The sequence below is a fragment of the Bufo bufo genome, chromosome 5, assembly GCF_905171765.1.
Source record: "Bufo bufo chromosome 5, aBufBuf1.1, whole genome shotgun sequence".
NCBI classification, from domain to species: Eukaryota; Metazoa; Chordata; class Amphibia; order Anura; family Bufonidae; genus Bufo; species Bufo bufo.
The window spans coordinates 451,843,743-451,865,339 of NC_053393.1; the positions used below are offsets into that span (position 1 = coordinate 451,843,743).

Genomic DNA, 21,597 nt, shown 5'->3' on the forward strand with positions numbered 1-21,597 from the left:
ATTGGCGCATGGCAAATGTGGTGCCAATATTCAAAAAGGGTCCAAAAACAGAGCCTGGAAACTATAGGCCGGTAAGTTTAACATCTGTTGTGGGTAAACTGTTTGAAGGTTTTCTGAGAGATGCTATGTTAGAGCATCTTATGGGAAATAAGCAAATAACGCCATATCAGCATGGCTTCGTGAGGGATCGGTCATGTCAAACTAATTTAATCAGTTTCTATGAGGAGGTAAGTACTAGACTTGACAGCGGCAAATCAATGGATGTCGTGTATCTGGACTTCTCCAAAGCATTTGACACTGTACCTCATAAAAGGTTAGTATATAAAATGAGAATGCTCGGACTGGGAGAAAACGTCTGTAAGTTGGTAAGTAACTGGCTCAATGATAGAAAACAGAGGGTGGTTATTAACGGTACATACTCAGATTGGGTCACTGTCACTAGTGGAGTACCTCAGGGGTCAGTATTGGGCCCTATTCTCTTCAATATATTTATTAATGATCTAGTAGAAGGCTTGCATAGTAAAATATCAATTTTCGCAGATGACACTAAACTGTGTAAAGTAATTAACACTGAAGAGGACAGTATACTACTACAGAGGGATCTGGATAGATTGGAGGCTTGGGCAGATAAGTGGCAGATGAGGTTTAACACTGAGAAATGTAAAGTTATGCACATGGGAAGGAATAATGCAAGTCACCCGTACATACTAAATGGTAAAACACTCGGTAACACTGACATGGAAAAGGATCTAGGAATTTTAATAAACAGCAAACTAAGCTGCAAAAAACAGTGTCAGGCAGCGGCTGCCAAGGCCAATAAGATAATGGGTTGCATCAAAAGGGGCATAGATGCCCGTGATGAGAACATATTCCTACTACTTTACAAATCACTGGTCAGACCACACATGGAGTACTGTGTACAGTTCTGGGCTCCTGTAAACAAGGCAGACATAGCAGAGCTGGAGAGGGTCCAGAGGAGGGCAACTAAAGTAATAACTGGAATGGGGCAACTACAGTACCCTGAAAGATTATCAAAATTAGGGTTATTCACGTTAGAAAAAAGACGACTGAGGGGAGATCTAATTACTATGTATAAATATATCAGGGGGCAGTACAGAGATCTATCCCATCATCTATTTATCCCCAGGACTGTGACTGTGACGAGGGGACATCCTCTGCGTTTGGAGGAAAGAAGGTTTGTACACAAACATAGAAAAGGGTTCTTTACGGTAAGAGCAGTGAGACTATGGAACTCTCTGCCTGAGGAGGTGGTGATGGTGAGTACAATAAAGGAATTCAAGAGGGGCCTGGATGTATTTCTGGAGTGTAATAATATTACAGGCTATAGCTACTAGAGAGGGGTCGTTGATCCAGGGAGTTATTCTGATTGCCTGATTGGAGTCGGGAAGGAATTTTTTATTCCCCTAAAGTGAGGAAAATTGGCTTCTACCTCACAGGGTTTTTTTTTGCCTTCCTCTGGATCAACTTGTAGGATGACAGGCCGAACTGGATGGACAAATGTCTTTTTTCGGCCTTATGTACTATGTTACTATGTTACTATGTTACTATGTTACTATGATATTTTATTTTTTGGGGATGTTTCAAGGCTTAGAAGTTTAGAAGCAAATCTTGAAATTTTTCATAAATTTTCAAAAACCCACTTTTTAAAGGACCAGTTCAGGGCTGAAGTCACTTTGCGAGGCTTACATAATAGAAACCACCCAAAAATGACCGCATTCTAGAAACTACACCCCTCAAGGTATTCAAAACTGATTTTACAAACGTCATTAACCTTTTAGGTGTTGCACAAGAGTTATTGGCAAATGGAGATGAAATTTAAGAATTTACATTATTTGGCAAATTTTCCATTTTAACCACCTCAGCCCCTATAGCTTAAACACCCTTAAAGACCAGGCCACTTTTTACACTTCTGACCTACACTACTTTCACCGTTTATTGCTCGGTCATACAACTTACCACCCAAATGAATTTTACCTCCTTTTCTTCTCACTAATAGAGCTTTCATTTGGTGGTATTTCATTGCTGCTGACATTTTTACTTTTTTTGTTATTAATCGAAATTTAACGATTTTTTTGCAAAAAAATGACATTTTTCACTTTCAGTTGTAAAATTTTGCAAAAAAAACGACATCCATATATAAATTTTTCTCTAAATTTATTGTTCTACATGTCTTTGATAAAAAAAAAAATGTTTGGGTAAAAAAAAAAATGGTTTGGGTAAAAGTTATAGCGTGAATTTCCGCTTTTTGAAGCAGCTCTGACTTTCTGAGCTCCTGTCATGTTTCCTGAGGTTCTACAATGCCCAGACAGTACAAACACCCCACAAATGACCCCATTTCGGAAAGTAGACACCCTAAGGTATTCGCTGATGGGCATAGTGAGTTCATAGAACTTTTTATTTTTTGTCACAAGTTAGTGGAAAATGATGATTATTTTTTTTTTTTTCTTACAAAGTCTCATATTCCACTAACTTGTGACAAAAAATAAAAACTTCTATCAACTCACTATGCCCATCAGCGAATACCTTGGGGTGTCTTCTTTCCAAAATGGGGTCACTTGTGGGGTAATTATACTGTCCTGGCATTCTAGGGGCCCAAATGTGTGGTAAGTAGTTTGAAATCAAAATGTGTAAAAAATGACCGGTGAAATCCGAAAGGTGCTCTTTGGAATGTGGGCCCCTTTGCACACCTAGGCTGCAAAAAAGTGCCACACATGTGGTATCGCCGTACTCAGGAGAAGTTGGGGAATGTGTTTTGGGGTGTCATTTTACATATACCCATGCTGGGTGAGATAAATATCTTGGTCAAATGCCAACTTTGTATAAAAAAATGTGAAAAGTTGTCTTTTGCCAAGATATTTCTCTCACCCAGCATGGGTATATGTAAAATGACACCCCAAAACACATTCCCCAACTTCTCCTGAGTACGGAGATACCACATGTGTGACACTTTTTTGCAGCCTAGGTGGGCAAAGGGGCCCACATTCCAAAGAGCACCTTTCGGATTTCACCGGCCATTTTTTACAGATTTTGATTTCAAACCACTTCTCACGCATTCGGCCCCTAAAATGCCAGGGCAGTATAACTACCCCACAAGTGACCCCATTTTGGAAAGAAGACACCCCAAGGTATTTCGTGATGAGCATAGTGAGTTCATGGAAGTTTTTATTTTTTGTCACAAGTTAGTGGAATATGAGACTTTGTAAGGAAAAAAAATAAAAAAATCATCATTTTCCGCTAACTTGTGACAAAAAATATAAAATTCTAGGAACTCGCCATGCCCCTCACGGAATACCTTGGGGTGTCTTCTTTCCAAAATGGGGTCACTTGTGGGGTAGTTATACTGCCCTGGCATTTTCCAGGGGTCCTAATGTGTGGTAAGTAGGTAAATGACCTGTGAAATCCTAAAAGGTGCTCTTTGGAATGTGGGCCCCTTTGCCCACCTAGGCTGCAAAAAAGTGTCACACATGTGGTATCGCCGTATTCAGGAGAAGTTGGGCAATGTGTTTTGGGTGGTCTTTTTACATATACTCATGCTGGGTGAGAGAAATATCTTGGCAAAAGACAACTTTTCCCATTTTTTATACAAAGTTGGCATTTGACCAAGATATTTATCTCACCCAGCATGGGTATATGTAAAATGACACCCCAAAACACATTGCCCAACTTCTCCTGAGTACGGCGATACCACATGTGTGACACTTTTTTGCAGCCTAGATGCGCAAAGGGGCCCACATTCCTTTTATGAGGGCATTTTTAGACATTTGGATCCCAGACTTCTTCTCACGCTTTAGGGCCCCTAGAATGCCAGGGCAGTATAAATACCCCACATGTGACCCCATTTTGGAAAGAAGACACCCCAAGGTATTCAATGAGGGGCATGGCGAGTTCATAGAATTTTTTATTTTTTTGGCACAAGTTAGCGGAAATTGATTTAATTAATTTTTTTCTCACAAAGTCTCCCTTTCCGCTAACTTGGGACAACAAAAATTTCAATCTTTCATTGACTCAATATGCCCCTCACGGAATACCTGGGGGTGTCTTCTTTCCGAAATGGGGTCACATGTGGGGTATTTATACTGCCCTGGCATTCTAGGGGCCCTAAAGCGTGAGAAGAAGTCTGGAATATAAATGTCTAAAAAATTTTACGCATTTGGATTCCGTGAGGGGTATGGTGAGTTCATGTGAGATTTTATTTTTTGAAACAAGTTAGTGGAATATGAGACTCTGTAAGAAAAAAAAAAATAATTTCCGCTAACTTGGGCCAAAAAAATGTCTGAATGGAGCCTTACAGGGGGGTGATCAATGACAGGGGGGTGATCAATGACATGGGGGTGATCAGGCAGTCTATATGGGGTGATCACCCCCCTGTCATTGATCACCCCCCTGTCATTGATCACCCCCCTATAAGGCTCCATTCAGATGTCCGTATGTGTTTTGCGGATCCGATCCATGTATCCGTGGATCCGTAAAAATCATATGGACATCTGAATGCAGCCTTACAGGGGGGTGATCAATGACAGGGGGGTGATCAGGGAGTCTATATGGGGTGATCACCCCCCCTGTAAGGCTCCATTCAGACACCTGTATGTGTTTTGCGGATCTGATCCATCTATCAGTGGATCTGTAAAAATCATGCGGACGTCTGAATGGAGCTTTACAGGGGGGTGATCAATGACAGGGGGGTAATCAATGACAGGGGGGTGATCAGGGAGTCTATATGGGGTGATCACCACAGTCATTGATCACGCCCCTGTAAGGCTCCATTCAGACGTCCGTATGCGTTTTGCGGATCCGATCTATCTATCAGTGGATCCGTAAAAATCATGCGGACGTCTGAATAGAGCTTTACAGGGGGGTGATCAATGACAGGGGGGTAATCAATGACAGGGGGGTGATCAGGGAGTCTATATGGGGTGATCAGGGGTGATCAAGGGTGAATAAAGGGTTAATAAGTGACCGGGGGGGGGGGTGTAGTGTAGTGGTGCTACATATTGCTGAGCTATCTGTGTCCTCTGGTGGTCGATCCAAACAAAAGGGACCACCAGAGGACCAGGTAGCAGGTATATTAGACGCTGTTATCAAAACAGCGTCTAATATACCTGTTAGGGGTTAAAAAAAAATCACATCTCCAGCCTGCCAGTGAACGATTGCCGCTGGCAGGCTGGAGATCGACTCGCTTACCTTCCGATCCTGTGAACGCGTGCGCCTGTGTGCACGCGTTCACAGGAAATCTCGCATCTTGCGAGAGGACGCGCCGGCGCGTCCAGGCGGAATGAATCAACCACCTCTAGGACGCGTCGCTGCGTTCGGCGGTCCGGAGGTGGTTAATCCATTTTTTCCAGTAACAAAGCAAGGGTCAACAGCCAAACAAAACGCTATATTTATTGCCCCGATTCTGTAGTTTGCAGAAACACCCCATATGTGGCCATAAACTACTAACTACTGTACGGGCACATGGTGGGGCGTAGAGGGAAAGGTGCGACGTTTTGGTTTTTGGAAGGCAGATTTTGCTGGACTGGTTTATTTACACCATGTCCCATTTGAAGCCCCCCTGATGCACCCCTAGAGTAGAAACTCCCTAAAAGTGACCCCATTTTGGAAACTACGGGATAAGGTGGCAGTTTTGTTGGGACTATTTTTAGGGTACATATGATTTTTGGTTGCTCTATATTACATTTTTGTGAGGCAAGGTTACAAAAAATAGAAATTCTGAAATTTCATCTCCGTTTGCCATAAACTGTTGAGGAACACTTAAAGGGTTAATAAAGTTTGTAAAATCAGTTTTAAATACCTTGAGGGGTGTAGTTTATTAGATGGGGTCACTATTATGGAGTTTCTACTCTAGAGGTGCATCAGGGGTTTTTCAAATGGGACATGGTGCCAAAAAAAAAAAAAAAAGTCATCAAAATCGGCCTTCCAGAAACCATACGGCGTTCCTTTCCTTCTGCGCCCTGCCGTTTGGTCATACAGCAGTTTACGACCACATATGGGGTTTTTCTGTAAACTGCAGAATCAGGGTAAAAAAAATTTAGTTTTGTTTGGCTGTTAACCCTTGCTTTGTTACTGGAAAAAACTGTTTAAAAATGGAAAATTTGCCAAAAAATAGCTGTTTTGGCACCGTTTTTTTTTTTTTTTTTTACCGTGTTCATCTGAGGGGTTAGGTCATTGGGTATTTTTATAAAGCAGATTCTTACAGATGCGGCGATACGCAATATGTCTACTTTTTTTACATTTATTTTAGTTTTACCAAATTTATTTTTTGGTTTTAGTGTCCAAGTCTGAGAACCATATATTTTTTTTTTCCGATTGTCAGTGGCTAAATTGGGGAAGGGGAATATAAATTTAGTACTCCATGGAAGTGTGGTACTCCCTAAAGCAACCAATAATGCAGAGGCCCGGATGATCGGGGCACGTGTCACACTGAGTAGTGGTGTCCTTCCGTATCCCCCTCCTGTGACACACTCTGCACCTTTTTTGGGTCTGTCCCTTCTTTCCAGTAAGGGGGACCACACCTGGAAAGTACTGGCCAGGGACGATCCGGGCGCCTCCAGTTCCCGAGGTACTCCGCCCTGCTCTTTCCCGGTCAGAAAAGATCAGGTCCTTGAGGACTGCCTCATAAAACTGAAGGAATGTCCCTGTTTTGCCAGCGCTCCGGGACAGCACAAAAGAGTTGTACAAGGCAACCAGCACCATGTAGACCGCAACTTTTTTGTACCATGCCCAGGTTTTGCGCATGGCATTATATGGCTTGAGGACTTTATTAGAGAGATCAACTCCTCCCATATACCGATTGTAGTCGACGATACAATCAGGCTTGAGGACCGTTGCCGCGGTACCTCGCACAGGGACAGGGGTGATGCCGTTACCGTGAATTGACTGACAATACGGTCAGCAAAACTACAACATATCTGGATGGATATACACTGCGTGCAGAATTATTAGGCAAATGAGTATTTTGACCACATCATCCTCTTTATGCATGTTGTCTTACTCCAAGCTGTATAGGCTCGAAAGCCTACTACCAATTAAGCATATTAGGTGATGTGCATCTCTGTAATAAGAAGGTGTGTGGTCTAATGACATCAACACCCTATATTAGGTGTGCATAATTATTAGGCAACTTCCTTTCCTTTGGCAAAATGGGTCAAAAGAAGGACTTGACAAGCTCAGAAAAGTCAAAAATAGTGAGATATCTTGCAGAGGGATGCAGCACTCTTAAAATTGCAAAGCTTCTGAAGCGTGATCATCGAACAATCAAGCGTTTCATTCAAAATAGTCAACAGGGTCGCAAGAAGCGTGTGGAAAAACCAAGGTGCAAAATAACTGCCCATGAACTGAGAAAAGTCAAGCGTGCAGCTGCCAAGATGCCACTTGCCACCAGTTTGGTCATATTTCAGAGCTGCAACATCACTGGAGTGCCCAAAAGCACAAGGTGTGCAATACTCAGAGACATGGCCAAGGTAAGAAAGGCTGAAAGACGACCACCACTGAACAAGACACACAAGCTGAAACGTCAAGACTGGGCCAAGAAATATCTCAAGACTGATTTTTCTAAGGTTTTATGGACTGATGAATTGAGAGTATGTCTTGATGGGCCAGATGGATGGGCCCGTGGCTGGATTGGTAAAGGGCAGAGAGCTCCAGTCCGACTCAGACGCCAGCAAGGTGGAGTACTGGTTTGGGCTGGTATCATCAAAGATGAGCTTGTGGGGCCTTTTCGGGTTGAGGATGGAGTCAAGCTCAACTCCCAGTCCTACTGCCAGTTTCTGGAAGACACCTTCTTCAAGCAGTGGTACAGGAAGAAGTCTGCATCCTTCAAGAAAAACATGATTTTCATGCAGGACAATGCTCCATCACATGCGTCCAAGTACTCCACAGCGTGGCTGGCAAGAAAGGGTATAAAAGAAGAAAATCTAATGACATGGCCTCCTTGTTCACCTGATCTGAACCCCATTGAGAACCTGTGGTCCATCATCAAATGTGAGATTTACAAGGAGGGAAAACAGTACACCTCTCTGAACAGTGTCTGGGAGGCTGTGGTTGCTGCTGCACGCAATGTTGATGGTGAACAGATCAAAACACTGACAGAATCCATGGATGGCAGGCTTTTGAGTGTCCTTGCAAAGAAAGGTGGCTATATTGGTCACTGATTTGTTTTTGTTTTGTTTTTGAATGTCAGAAATGTATATTTGTGAATGTTGAGATGTTATATTGGTTTCACTGGTAAAAATAAATAATTGAAATGGGTATATATTTGTTTTTTGTTAAGTTGCCTAATAATTATGCACAGTAATAGTCACCTGCACACACAGATATCCCCCTAAAATAGCTAAAACTAAAAACAAACTAAAAACTACTTCCAAAAATATTCAGCTTTGATATTAATGAGTTTTTTGGGTTCATTGAGAACATGGTTGTTGTTCAATAATAAAATGAATCCTCAAAAATACAACTTGCCTAATAATTCTGCACTCCCTGTATGTGCAATTGCTTGGGGACAAGTCTTGAATAACTATATTAACAAACATGTGTGCCAGCAGTCTCATAACACACGTGGACAGATGTTTACGCTATTTTTGTGGAATACGTTTTGAACAAGCATACTAACAAACATATGTGTGACTACTAATGAACTATTTAACATACCTCTAATACCACGACTGGAATAATCAGAATCACGACACTTACAAACTCAGTGTCGGTGCATGTACTTTTATTGCTACTTTTTATCCTTAATCTCTCACATTTGTATACCAAAGTTCCCTGATTGAGGTTTTACTTGATGTCGTAGGTTTTCAATTATTTTTTATGATATTTTATAGATTTTTTTAAGAATATCTATTATAAATAAACCCGATATATGTATGAAATACAGATGGTAAGTGTCTGCTAATCAATTATATAAGACTATAACAAGGAAGTGATTAGGTGAACCACTTTTTAGCAGAGCACCGTTACCATAGTGATAGGTGGGGTGAGCCACTATAAACACAAGTACCTTCATTAAAAAAAAGAAAATAAAAAAAAAAAGAAAGAAGAACAGATCAGCCCTTTCTGAAAGAATTCCAGAACTTGAGAGGTTGACAAAGAATTAGGTAAATCTTTGGGGTCTAACCTATAACAATCCATAAATTTCTTCCAAACTCTAGCATAGATCGTAACAGCTTTTTTGCTTTTAAGCAATGTAGATACTAAACTCTGCCCTTTCAAATTCCAGGCCATTAACCTCCCTGGCGGTATTCCCGAGCGTGACTCTGGGTTAATTTTCACTGCCAGGAGCGGTAACATTGCAGAGCTGTTAACAGAGTCCCCTTACCTTCTCCTAGCGATCCAGCGATGTCATCCGCTGTGATCGCCGGCAGGCATTTGACTTCCTGGTTCCGTTCCCTGCGAGCAGCAGCGGCGCATGGGAGCGGAACTGAGCAGGAAATTCAAAAGTGTAAACATAAAAGTGACACACACACATAAAAGAGGTGATACATTGTAATCTGAGAGGATTACACTGTATCACCTCAGATCTCACACTTGTTCACTGTACAGTGCCCTTTGCCTGCCATTTTACTGTCATTTGTGCCCATAAAATATTTATAACATGGCATCAAAAAAAGCACCACTTTTGGTACAAAATTCCTGACATAATCATATCGCCAGGGAGGTTAAGTGAAGACCCTGAACCTCCGGATGCAAAACAGGTCCCTGCATCAGAAGGTTGGGATCTCTGAAAGGACCCAAGGGTTCTAAACTGACGTGGTCCTGAGGGTAGTGAATCATGCCCTCCTGGGCCAAAAGGGCGCAATCAAAATAATCCTTGCTCCCTCTTCTCTGATCTTCCTCAACACTAAGGGTATCAACTGAACCGAAGGGAAGGCATATGCCAGAGTAAAGTCCCATTTCAGAATTAATACATCCGCCCCCCATAAGGGGATTCTCTGGGGTTTAAAGAACATAACTGCTTTAAATTCCTGTTCTGGCGAGTAGCAAAAAGATCTATTACTGGCATACCCCATAAATCTATAATTCTGGAAAAAATTCTCAGGTTTAAAGGACCATTCCCTATGCTTTAATTGGTACCTGCTCAAAAAATCCACCCGAGAGTTTTCCTTCCCCTTTATATGAAGGGCAAAGATATGACTGACCTGACCCTCTATCCTCCTGAACAATCTGTCTACCTCTAGCATTAGGGAATCCAATCTGGTACCCCCTGGTGATTGATATATGCCACTGCTACTTGGATGTCCGACATGATCCTGACATGTCCTCAGCCCAACAAAGACAGAAAGGTCTCCACTATCAGCCTTATTGCCAGGTGTTCCTTCCTGCTGGAAGACAAAGACTTGACTTTGAGACCATTGACCATGAAATACCTGACCCAGGACACAAGCCCCCCACCCAGAGGGACTGGCGTCCATGTTAAAACTACCGGGTCGTGATGATTCTCCCTGTTCTCCAACCAGGTTAGGTTTCTCAAGGTCCTGTCAGAGATCTGTAATCTGGCCTCTAAGTGACCCCCATTTTTGTTGAAGGCTGCTAGAATCTCTGCCTGAAGCTGTCGGGAGTGGACCTGAGCCCACTCCTCTGGAATACAGGAAACTAGGGATCCCAGAACTGACATTGCTTTTCGTATCATCAGCTTTGGAGTTCCTAAAGCTAGTAACTGAGACTGGACACCTTTTCTTCTGGTAAATAAACCCTCTGGATCCTTGAGTCCAGAAGAAGGGCCAAAAATATCTGAAGCCTCTTTGGCGTCAACCTGGATTTTTTGGTATTTACAATCCATCCTAAGATCTGTAGAATCCTCATCGCTTCCTGAACTGCAACCATACAGTCTTGGAAAGAGTTTGCCAGGATCAAAAAGTCGTCCAAATAAGGAATGAACATGATGTCTTTTTCTCTTATGTATGAGGCCATTTCTGGTATCACTTTGATAAAAACACTTGGGGCCATTAATAGCCTGAAGGGAAGGGCTTGAAGCTGCAGGCGACGTAGCTGGCTGCCTATCTGGATTGTTATCCTTAGAAACCTTTGATAACCGGATGAATGGGGATATGATAATTAGCGTCTTTTGGGTCTATAACCGACATGTAGCAATCCGGAAAAATAAGCTGAAATCGTTGATCTTATAGTCTCAGTCTTCAATTTCCATAAAACCAGGAATATGTTTAAATCCTTCAAGTTGATTATTGGTCTGAAGGACCCATCGTGCTTTGCAACCAGGAAAAAAGTGTGGAATAATAACCCTCTGATTGCTCTTGAGTCAGAACTGGAACTAAAACATTTTTTCCTATTAGATCCTGCACTTCTTTTTCCATTGAGGATACCCCCTTGATAATTGAGCTTTTGTAACAAAAAAAATAAAAAAATAAAAATATATATATATTAGGGATCGACCGATTATCGGTTTTACTGATATTATCGGCCGATATTCAGTATTTTGACCGTTATCTGTATCAGAGATCTATTTTGCCGATATCCCGATAACGTATTGGGAACACAGAACTCGCTGCTGACAGCGCTCTCCGTGTTCCCTCAGCAGCACAGGGGAGAAGGAAGCAGTGTCTCCCTCCCCCCTGTGCTGCCGCTGCCGCCAATGAGAGGAAGGAGGACAAGAGAAGGGCAGGGGCTGTGGCCACTGCGCCACCACTGAAGATACCCCTCTCATTAATTCATATACAGGAGGCGGGAGCTGGCTGCAGAATCACATAGCCGGCTCCCGACCTCTATGAGCAATAGCTGCGATCTGCGGTAGTTAACCCCTCAGGTGCCGCGGATCGCAGCTATCGCTCATAGAGGTCCGGAGCCGGCTATGTGATTCTGCAGCCATCTCCCGCCTTCTGTATATGAATGAATGAGAGATTTCTCTTGATTGGTGGCGCAGTGCGCCCCCCCCAAGCCCCCCAGTATTAATCATTGGTGGCGCAGTGCGCCCCCCACCCCAGTATTAAAAACATTGGTGGAGCAGTGCGCCCCCCCCAGTTTTAATCATTGGTGGCAGTGGCGACAGGATCCCCTCTCCCCTGCTCCTCTGATCGGAGCCCCAACAGTGTAATCCTGGGACTCCGATCGGTTACCATGGCTGCCAGGACGCTATTGAAGCTCTGGCTGCCATGATAAGCTCCATGCTGCTGTGTGCACAAAGCAGCAGGGACAGTGTGAGCTCCTATTCACCCTGATAGAGGTCTAGACTGTAGAAGAATGTTTGAGCCAATTATTTATCTAGATACACACACATTATTCACTGCCCATAGAAAAGCACCTCATTGAAGTGTCACATATGACGTGTGTAGTATTGATGTTAATAAGACCACCATTATAACATGGCGCTCACCCACAGGTGTTTACATTAGTTCACATACCAAAGTTGTAGACTCCAAGTGTTATCACCTTTTTTCTTATCTCTTACTAACCCCTTGAGGTTACCTTGATTTGGAGCACCAGAGTGCATCTTAAATGCTTTAAAGCAACTTCAACAATAATATATCACGAAATTTTGTTATATCGCACATGCTTCAAATTATATCGCGATATAGATTTTAGGCCATATCGCCCAGCCCTACCATCAAACATAGCATCTGCCACTGATTTACCCTCTATAACTTCTTCCAGATTCATAGTGGATAGTAATTTCTCCGTATTTTCCAGTGGAAAGCAAAACCTCCCCTTTACCTCTTCATCTGACGACGAACGTTCTGAAAGAAAGTTCTCTAATAAAGAGCCGCTTTCCTCCGAGGAATCATCCTGGGACAAATTGCTATCTTCAATAGACACAGCTCTCCTTTTTTACCAGATTTTAAAGTACTCTTGACCTCTGACCTAATCAGGGGGAGATCCTTCTGCCACCGTCTTATCTATACACTGCTGACACAGCTTCTTGTCATAGGAGGATGAGAGAGCACAGGGCACAATCCCTATTTTTCTGCTCAATTAAAACCTTTTTAGGCTTGCCCTGAAAACATAAATCATAATTATTGTGAGTTAAATTGCCATATCGATGACCACCCTAGCTAATACAGATACAGGAGCCGTGTTCTTCCTCTACGCTGAATCACTTCTCTTGTCCTCCTCCACAATAATGGGCTTCCACACAGAGATCCTGCTTAAGGAACATGAAAGAAGCTCAGCACCCTGAGTATTACCAGACTTCAATCCTCAGCCCTGTTGCAGTAAAGGATGGATGGTCTGAGAGGGAGTATTATCGACCAGCAATCCAGAACCTTGGATGCTTGCTCCCGCCACTCGGTCCACTGCCAACCACAAACAGAGCTCTGCTCAGGACACTTCATCAGCATCTCCCTGTTCAAAGGGACGCTCTGATAAGCCGCAAAACCGCACGCACGTCACCGTGCCCTGCTGAATCTGTCACTCCACTGGAGTAGCCCACATGTCTGCCGCAAGACCCCAGATCTCTCCGGGATCCTAGGGTACTCCCAAGCTGGAAAATACCACACGATGGACGCCGGCAGGCTACCGCTAGCCCTCTAGGGCCTCCCTAGGAATTCCAGACCAGCGGTAGGAGACCTGTGGAAAAAAAAGGTAGGTCTCCTACTCCAAGGACAGGAAACCACTGAGGTGGGAGAGAGGCTCCACCTTTCCCTGGGAGCGGACCCTCTCTGTGTGGTGCTGTCGTGGGGAAGGGAAAAACAAGGTTAAAATGCACTGACCCCTTAAGGATGCAGCCTCTTTTGGCCTGCGGGAGACAATGTTGTTTATTTTTAGGGATGAGCGAGTTTGGTTCGTCTTGCTGTGGAAGAACACGATTTGTTCATCTGCATCACTCGTATTCATTATAATCCTTATCTCAGTCTATGCATTAAAATGTATTGCCTTTGATGAAAGAAAGGCTCTTTGAAAATGGCTGACATTAACGCGAGACTTCATTAGACTCATGCATGAGCCATTACTGCAAGTAGTGGCACATGCATAAATAGGCGATGGTCAAAGCTTATCTAGACTTTGCTTATAAAATGACCCCTGCACAGGTCACAGAGCATGCCCCCCCCCCCCCCCCCCCCCCCCCCCGACCATTCTGTCTATGGACCATGGGGCAGACGTAAAGCAATTTTCTTAATGCTTTCTAAATGCTGTAAAGAACAGCTCAGGCAAAATGTCCGCCTTCATAATCATATTCAGAAAAATAAACCTGCAATCAGAAAATAAAAACAGATTAGAAAAAAGGATGTGTGTTACTATCTGGTTTTAACTGGCAGTATAATAATTTGATGATGCATTCCCTTTCAAGGCACCATTTTGTGGTACAGATTATGTAGTCAAAAACCTAGAATTAGAAATAAAAATGGTTTGGGTTTTCTTGTTCTCTTTTTTCAATGTTTACCTGGTGATCTAAATGACAAGTTAGCCACAATCTGCAGATCAGTAGGATTACAACTATACACAATTTACCGAAATACATCTGTGTAATAGGACCTGGAAGTGATCGCGTGGACACAGGTCCTGAGCCCACTCCACCCCCAAGATAAACTATTACATCATTTTAGGGTTACAAGCCAATCCTCATTATGTAAGTGTGCCATGGGATGAAAAGGTGTTAAAAAAATAGATCTCCTAGATCTCACCAAAAATACATCTACAAGTAATAGACATATATGTTGTTATCTCATAACAGGCTTCACTCACTGATGACCATCTTAAGGCATTCTGGGTTGTCCTGGATGAGAGGCTCTGATTGCACCGTTTTACTTAGAAAATTTTTCGAAATCAGAGGGAATCTGACTTTCGCAAGAATATCCACCATAAATGGCTGTCTGTTTGGCTCATCGTATTTTAACCATCTCACTGCTGCATCGTAAACCTGAAAAATAAAACACACTAAGATTAACAGGAGCTGACCAAAACCGCCTCTATACTAGACCACAAAGTTACTGACCTTCACCCCTCCACTTCATTAAAGGGGTTATTCAACACCTATAATGCTCCACAAAATGACCAGGCACTTCATACAGGTTATACTTACCTCGCATTGCTCGTGATGCCTGCACGGCCGTCGCTGCATCTCCCCATCGCATGGATCAAAACATCCTGCGACAGTTGGGGGGGTGTCAGCCAATAGCAGGCCACGACAGGGACAAGCCTCCCTAGCGTCACTCATCACCTGTATGAGGCCTGGGTATTTTGGGGACATTATAGGGATTGGATAATCCCTTGAAACCACCAGGGAAGGGTCAATAAGTAGAAAATATTTTATTTTTCTAATTTTTTGTTGTCTAAACCTGGGGTGCCCCTTATAGTCTTATAATCCAGAAAATACGGTACAGTAAATGTTTGTATTACAGACACTGGACATGGACAGTCTGTGAATGTATAGACTGGTTTAGACTACATGCATCAGATGGGAGAATCCTGCCTACCTAGAGCTTACAATCTAGGTCCTATACCTGGTCCTCAGCACGAACAGTCAATGTATCCTGGTTTAAAAGGTGGGTAACGCGTTTCACATCCAACTGCAAAAATTCATCTGTTTTGTAAACTTCAGTGAAATGTTGGTGAATAAAATCATCTGCCGTGGCCTTCAGCTCTGGACAATCAAGGCATTCTGCTAGGACACTAATACCTAAAACACATCAACAAAATGATGGATGCATTTATATCAATACACAACATATCATGAAAAAAAATAAGTTCACTGATTGGCAGCCACAGTCCTGCACCTGCAGAGTGGACTGGAGAAAACATATCAATCGGCATGATGTGACGCTCCTTTTTTATGGATCGCTGACAGGGCTGTCCTGAACCTTAGGTAAGCTCAAACAAATGCCTGTGCATCGCTTATGTATTGCTATGTATGGTAATAAAGATCATAGTGCAATAATAATAATTCCAGTTTAATAAAGCTAAAGGGGTTGTCTCAAGGACAGTTCTTGTCAACAAATCCTATTAGCGCATATGGTCGTCATAGATGAGGAATACCTTGATCAGGCCCCCTGAAAAAATGATCCATCTCATCCATGTATTACCTGGCCAGCATGTAATACTACAGTCTATATATACTAGAAGCCATCTTCATAATACGATGTAAAAAAAATAAAAAAAATAAAACACATTAACTGTAACAACCTGTACAAAAGAAGGGAATAAAAAATGATGATTAAAGGGGCTGTCAGAGTTAAAATCAGGTAAAATAACAAAAGATGTAATACTCAACTGTTTTCCACCGCTCAGCTCTGGTCCTCCCTTCGGCTGATGTCCTTTTCCTGACTGCAGCAGTAATGTTCCGTGCACACAAGTCACTGCTGCAGTCAATCACTGGTCACAGCAGTATACAGAACATCACTGCCGCGACCAGTAACTGGCTGCAGAGGTGACCTATGTACAGTCGTGGCCAAAAGTTTTGAGAATGACACAAATATTAGTTTTCACAAAGTTTGATGCTAAACTGCTTTTAGATCTTTGTTTCAGTTGTTTCTGTGATGTAGTGAAATATAATTATACGCACTTCATACGTTTCAAAGGCTTTTATCAACAATTACATGACATTTATGCAGAGTCAGTATTTGCAGTGTTGGCCCTTCTTTTTCAGGACCTCTGCAATTCGACTGGGCATGCTCTCAATCAACTTCTGGGCCAATTCCTGACTAATAGCAACCCATTCTTTCATAATCACTTCTTGGAGTTTGTCAGAATTAGTGGGTTTTTGTTTGTCCACCCGCCTCTTGAGGATTGACCACAAGTTCTCAATGGGATTAAGATCTGGGGAGTTTCCAGGCCATGGACCCAAAATGTCAACGTTTTGGTCCCCGAGCCACTTATCACTTTTGCCTTATGGCACGGTGCTCCATCGTGCTGGAAAATGCATTGTTCTTCACCAAACTGTTGTTGGATTGTTGGAAGAAGTTGCTGTTGGAGGGTGTTTTGGTACCATTCTTTATTCATGGCTGTGTTTTTGGGCAAAATTGTGAGTGAGCCCACTCCCTTGGATGAGAAGCAACCCCACACATGAATGGTCTCAGGATGCTTTACTGTTGGCATGACACAGGACTGATGGTAGCGCTCACCTTTTCTTCTCCGTAAAAGTATTTTTCCAGATGCCCCAAACAATCGGAAAGAGGCTTCATCGGAGAATATGACTTTGCCCCAGTCCTCAGCAGTCCATTCACCATACTTTCTGCAGAAGATCAATCTGTCCCTGATGTTTTTTTTTGGAGAGAAGTGGCTTCTTTGCTGCCCTTCTTGACACCAGGCCATCTTCCAAAAGTCTTCGCCTCACTGTGCTTGCAGATGCGCTCACACCTGCCTGCTGCCATTCCTGAGCAAGCTCTGCACTGGTAGCACTCCGATCCCGCAGCTGAATCCTCTTTAGGCTGCGTTCACACGGGCGAGATTTCCGCGCGGGTGCAATGCGGTAGGTGAACGTATTGCACCCGCACTGAATCCCGACCCATTCATTTCTATGGGGCTGTTCACATGAGCGGTGATTTTCACGCATCACTTGTGCGTTGCGTGAAAATCGCAGCATGCTCTATATTCTGCGTTTTTCACGCAACGCAGGCCCCATAGAAGTGAATGGGGTTGCGTGAAAATCGCAAGCATCCGCAAGCAAGTGCGGATGCGGTGCGATTTTCACGCATGGTTGCTAGGTAACAGTCTATTCACTGTATTATTTTCCCTTATAACATGGTTATAAGAGAAAATAATAGCATTCTGAAAACAGAATGCTTAGTAGGTGATCAATTGAGGGTTAAAAAAAATTAACTCACCTTCTCCTCTTGTTCGCGTAGTTCCCGGTCTCTTCTTTACTTCTTTAATGATGAGCTGTGGGCTAAAGGACCTTTGGTGACGTCAGATCACATGCTCCAATCACATGGTCCATCACCACGGTGATGGACCATGTGATGACGTCACCAAAGGTCCTTTAGCCCACAGCTCATCATTAAAGAAGTAAAGAAGAGACCGGGAACTACGCGAACAAGAGGAGAAGGTGAGTTAATTTTTATTTATTTTTTTTAACCCTCAATTGATCACCTACTAAGCATTCTGTTTTCAGAATGCTATTATTTTCCCTTATAACCATGTTATAAGGGAAAATAATGACATCTACACAACACCGAACCCAAATCTGAACTTCTGTGAAGAAGTTCGGGTCTGGGTACCACAGTCGGTTTTTTATCACGCGCGTGCAAAACACATTGCACCCGCGCGATAAAAACTGAACATCGGAACGCAATCGCAGTCAAAACTGACTGCAATTGCGTACCTACTCGCGCGGGTTTGCCGCAATAGACCGGGACGCATCCGGACACGCTCGTGTGAACCCAGCCTTAGGAGACGATCCTGGCGCTTGCTGGACTTTCTTGGACGCCCTGAAGCCTTCTTAACAAGAATTGAACCTCTTTCCTTGAAGTTCTTGATGATCCTATAAATTGTTGATTGAGGTGCAATCTTAGTAGCCACAATATCCTTGCCTGTGAAGCCATTATTATGCAACGCAATGATGGCTGCACGCGTTTCTTTGCAGGTCACCATGGTTAACAATGGAAGAACAATGATTTCAAGCATCACCCTCCTTTTAACATGTCAAGTCTGCCATTTTAACCCAATCAGCCTGACATAATGATCTACAGCCTTGTGCTCGTCAACATTCTCACCTGAGTTAACAAGACGATTACTGAAATGATCTCAGCAGGTCCTTTAATGACAGCAATGAAATGCAGTGGAAAAGGTTTTTTGGGGATTAAGTTAATTTTCATGGCAAAGAAGGACTATGCAATTCATCTGATCACTCTTCATAACATTCTGGAGTATATGCAAATTGCTATTATAAAAACTTAAGCAGCAACTTTTCCAATTTCCAATATTTATGTAATTCTCAAAACTTTTGGCCACGACTGTACATGGAATGTAACCTCTGCAGCCAGTTAAAAGAAAAAGCAGGGAGGACTGGAAGAAGCAGCGAGGAAAGGTTGCATCTCTTCTTTGCTTATTTTACCACATATAGAGGGGCTGCCTGAGTTTTTGTTTAACTTGGAAATCTCCTTTGAGGATACAAATCAATGCCCAAAATGGTGCAAAATAACAGTACAAAACATTATGGCTATCATGGTGTGAGGAGGCACACATACATTATTTTTAATTTATACAAAAAAGTGATCTTACAGTGCAAAATTAGTAAGATAATTAAAAAAAATTATATGAATTGATTCTAAAGTTATTACCACATAAATTGACATGTCAGATTTGAAAAATGGGGCTGTGACCCAAAGACCAAAATAGGCGGTGTCCGTGGTTAACTGCAGTTAAAAAGTGTTCTAGAATAAATAAAAGAACAAAGCTTTGGTGTTAAGATTTAACAAAGGCTTAAAAAACTGAAGACACAAGTAAAGGCCCCTTCACACTGCTGAGCAGACGCATGTCTTCCCGGCCAGCGCCTGCTCTTCATTGAAGGAGACCACTGCTGTATTTACATGCAGAGATCTCCTCCACAGTATGGGGAGGAGTGATCACTAATGTCATCGCTCACCCCCATACTGAATCATTGTTTGTCAGCAGCAAAGCGTGATTAGACTGCACGATCTGCTGCTGGCAAATGACGATTTCTCGAAGTGAGCCAACTAATAGTTGGTATAGAGTCATAGAAAAGGGTCTATCCCTGCACCACATTTATCCTCCGGCCTGATCCCCTGTGATACATCTGGTGCAGGTCTAGTCAGCTTTTCTAAGGCCTCTTTCACACTTGCGTTGTCCGGATCCGGCGTGTACTCCACTTGCCGGAATTACACTCCGGATCCGGAAAAACGCAAGTGTACTGAAAGCATTTGAAGACGGAACCATCTTCCAAATGCGTTCAGTGTTACTATGGCACCCAGGACGCTATTAAAGTCCTGGTTGCCATAGTAGTAGTGGGGAGCGGGGGAGCGGTATACTTACTGTCCGTGCGGCTCCCCGGGCGCTCCAGAATGACGTCAGAGCGCCCCATGCGCATGGATGACGTGATCCATGTGATCACATGATCCATGAGCTTGGGGCGCCCTGACGTCACTCTGGAGCGCCCGGGGAGCCGCACGGACGGTAAGTACACTGCTCCCCGCTCCCCACTACACTTTACCATGGCTGCCAGGACTTTAGCGTCCCGGCAGCCATGGTAACCACTCTGAAAAAGCTAAATGTCGGATGCGGCAATGCGCCGAAACGACGTTTAGCTTAAGGCCGGATCCGGATCAATGCCTTTCAATGGGCATTAATTCCGGATCCGGCCTTGCGGCAAGTGTTCCGGATTTTTGGCCGGAGCAAAAAGCGCAGCATGCTGCGGTATTTTCTCTGGCAAAAAAATGTTCCGTTCCGGAACTGAAGACATCCTGATGCATCCTGAACGGATTTCTCTCCATTCAGAATGCATGGGGATAATCCTGATCAGGATTCTTCCGGCATAGAGCCCCGACGACGGAACTCTATGCCGGAACACAACAACGCAGGTGTGAAAGAGCCCTAAGCGTACTCCATCTACAGGATTGGTAAATCTCGGCCATTGTGAATACAAACTTTGCCGGTATCACTTTGCTTTATAAATCAGATTTCCTATTTGGTTTTGATTGGCCAGTCGTCTGCTTTTGGTCTTGAGAAATCCCACTGTATATTGCAGCTCTGTGGTGAATTATCAAATGCCAGAGCACAATAATTTAACCATTTATAAACCAATAATTGTATGCATGTTTACTGGCTTACCCAAACAGTTAGAAGCATCCACTTGTTCCTTTAAGAAATCCACACACATTCTCTTGACTGGTTCTATCTGGTATTGATTCGCTGCGTCTAACAACGACTGGACATTGTTGCTATTTACAGAAATTCTATAATGTAAACAAAAATTCTGCTGATTAAGATTAAAGAGGCATTAAAAAGTGTTGTACAATGTAATTTAAAATCTTAGATAGGCCCCCCCCCCACGTTGGCTAAAATAAAAAGTTATGTTATACACACCTCTTTCCTCAGTGCCATTCTCCGCACCGCGGGTCTGCTCCTCCTGACGCTACTTGTTTACAGATAGCAGAAGTGATGTGCCAATGTATGGGACCTGACTGCGGCAGTCAGTGACTGAGTGGTCACATGCTGTATACCAATACGTCACCTCTGCAGTTGTTGTGGCGGCAAGAGGACCGGACCCGTGGTGTGGAGAATGGTGCTGGAGAAAGAGGCGAGTACAATATCTGTTATTTTAGCTAATTGCCTGAGATTTTTTATTATCTCAAACAACCCCTTTAATGGATACAAACTTTAATTATGTCAATTCTTGACCTCCCTTGTACCTTTACACACACACACACACACACACACACACACACACACACACACACACACACACACACACACACACACACACGGAGGGTGATTTACAAAGCCATATATACTAGAATTCTGGCTCAAAATGTGCCAAAAACCCACGTCATGCTACAGGTTTGCTATGTGTTTTAGACACTTTTGAAGTTTCTAACAAGGAGGCGAGGCCAAGTGCAATCTTACGTTACGCCACATTTATTAATTATGTGCACCACAGTTTTGGCAAAAATAATTGCCTTATATAAGCCAAGAAAAATGGTCTAAAAATTATCTAGCAGATCTATCAACAGCGTG

General features: G+C 43.1%; 1 protein-coding gene across 1 annotated transcript in view; it reads right to left on the reverse strand.

Moving 5' to 3' along the window:
• KLHL7 (kelch like family member 7) overlaps positions 1 to 21,597 on the reverse strand; it is a 78,091-nt gene that overhangs the window by 25,858 nt on the left and 30,636 nt on the right. Inside the window, exons 4-6 of the mRNA XM_040433669.1 lie at positions 20,692 to 20,816; positions 15,411 to 15,586; positions 14,653 to 14,827 (exon numbers count right to left, since the gene is read on the reverse strand). Coding sequence (XP_040289603.1) covers positions 14,653 to 14,827; positions 15,411 to 15,586; positions 20,692 to 20,816 — 476 coding nt within the window. The remainder of the gene's footprint in view (positions 1 to 14,652; positions 14,828 to 15,410; positions 15,587 to 20,691; positions 20,817 to 21,597) is intronic.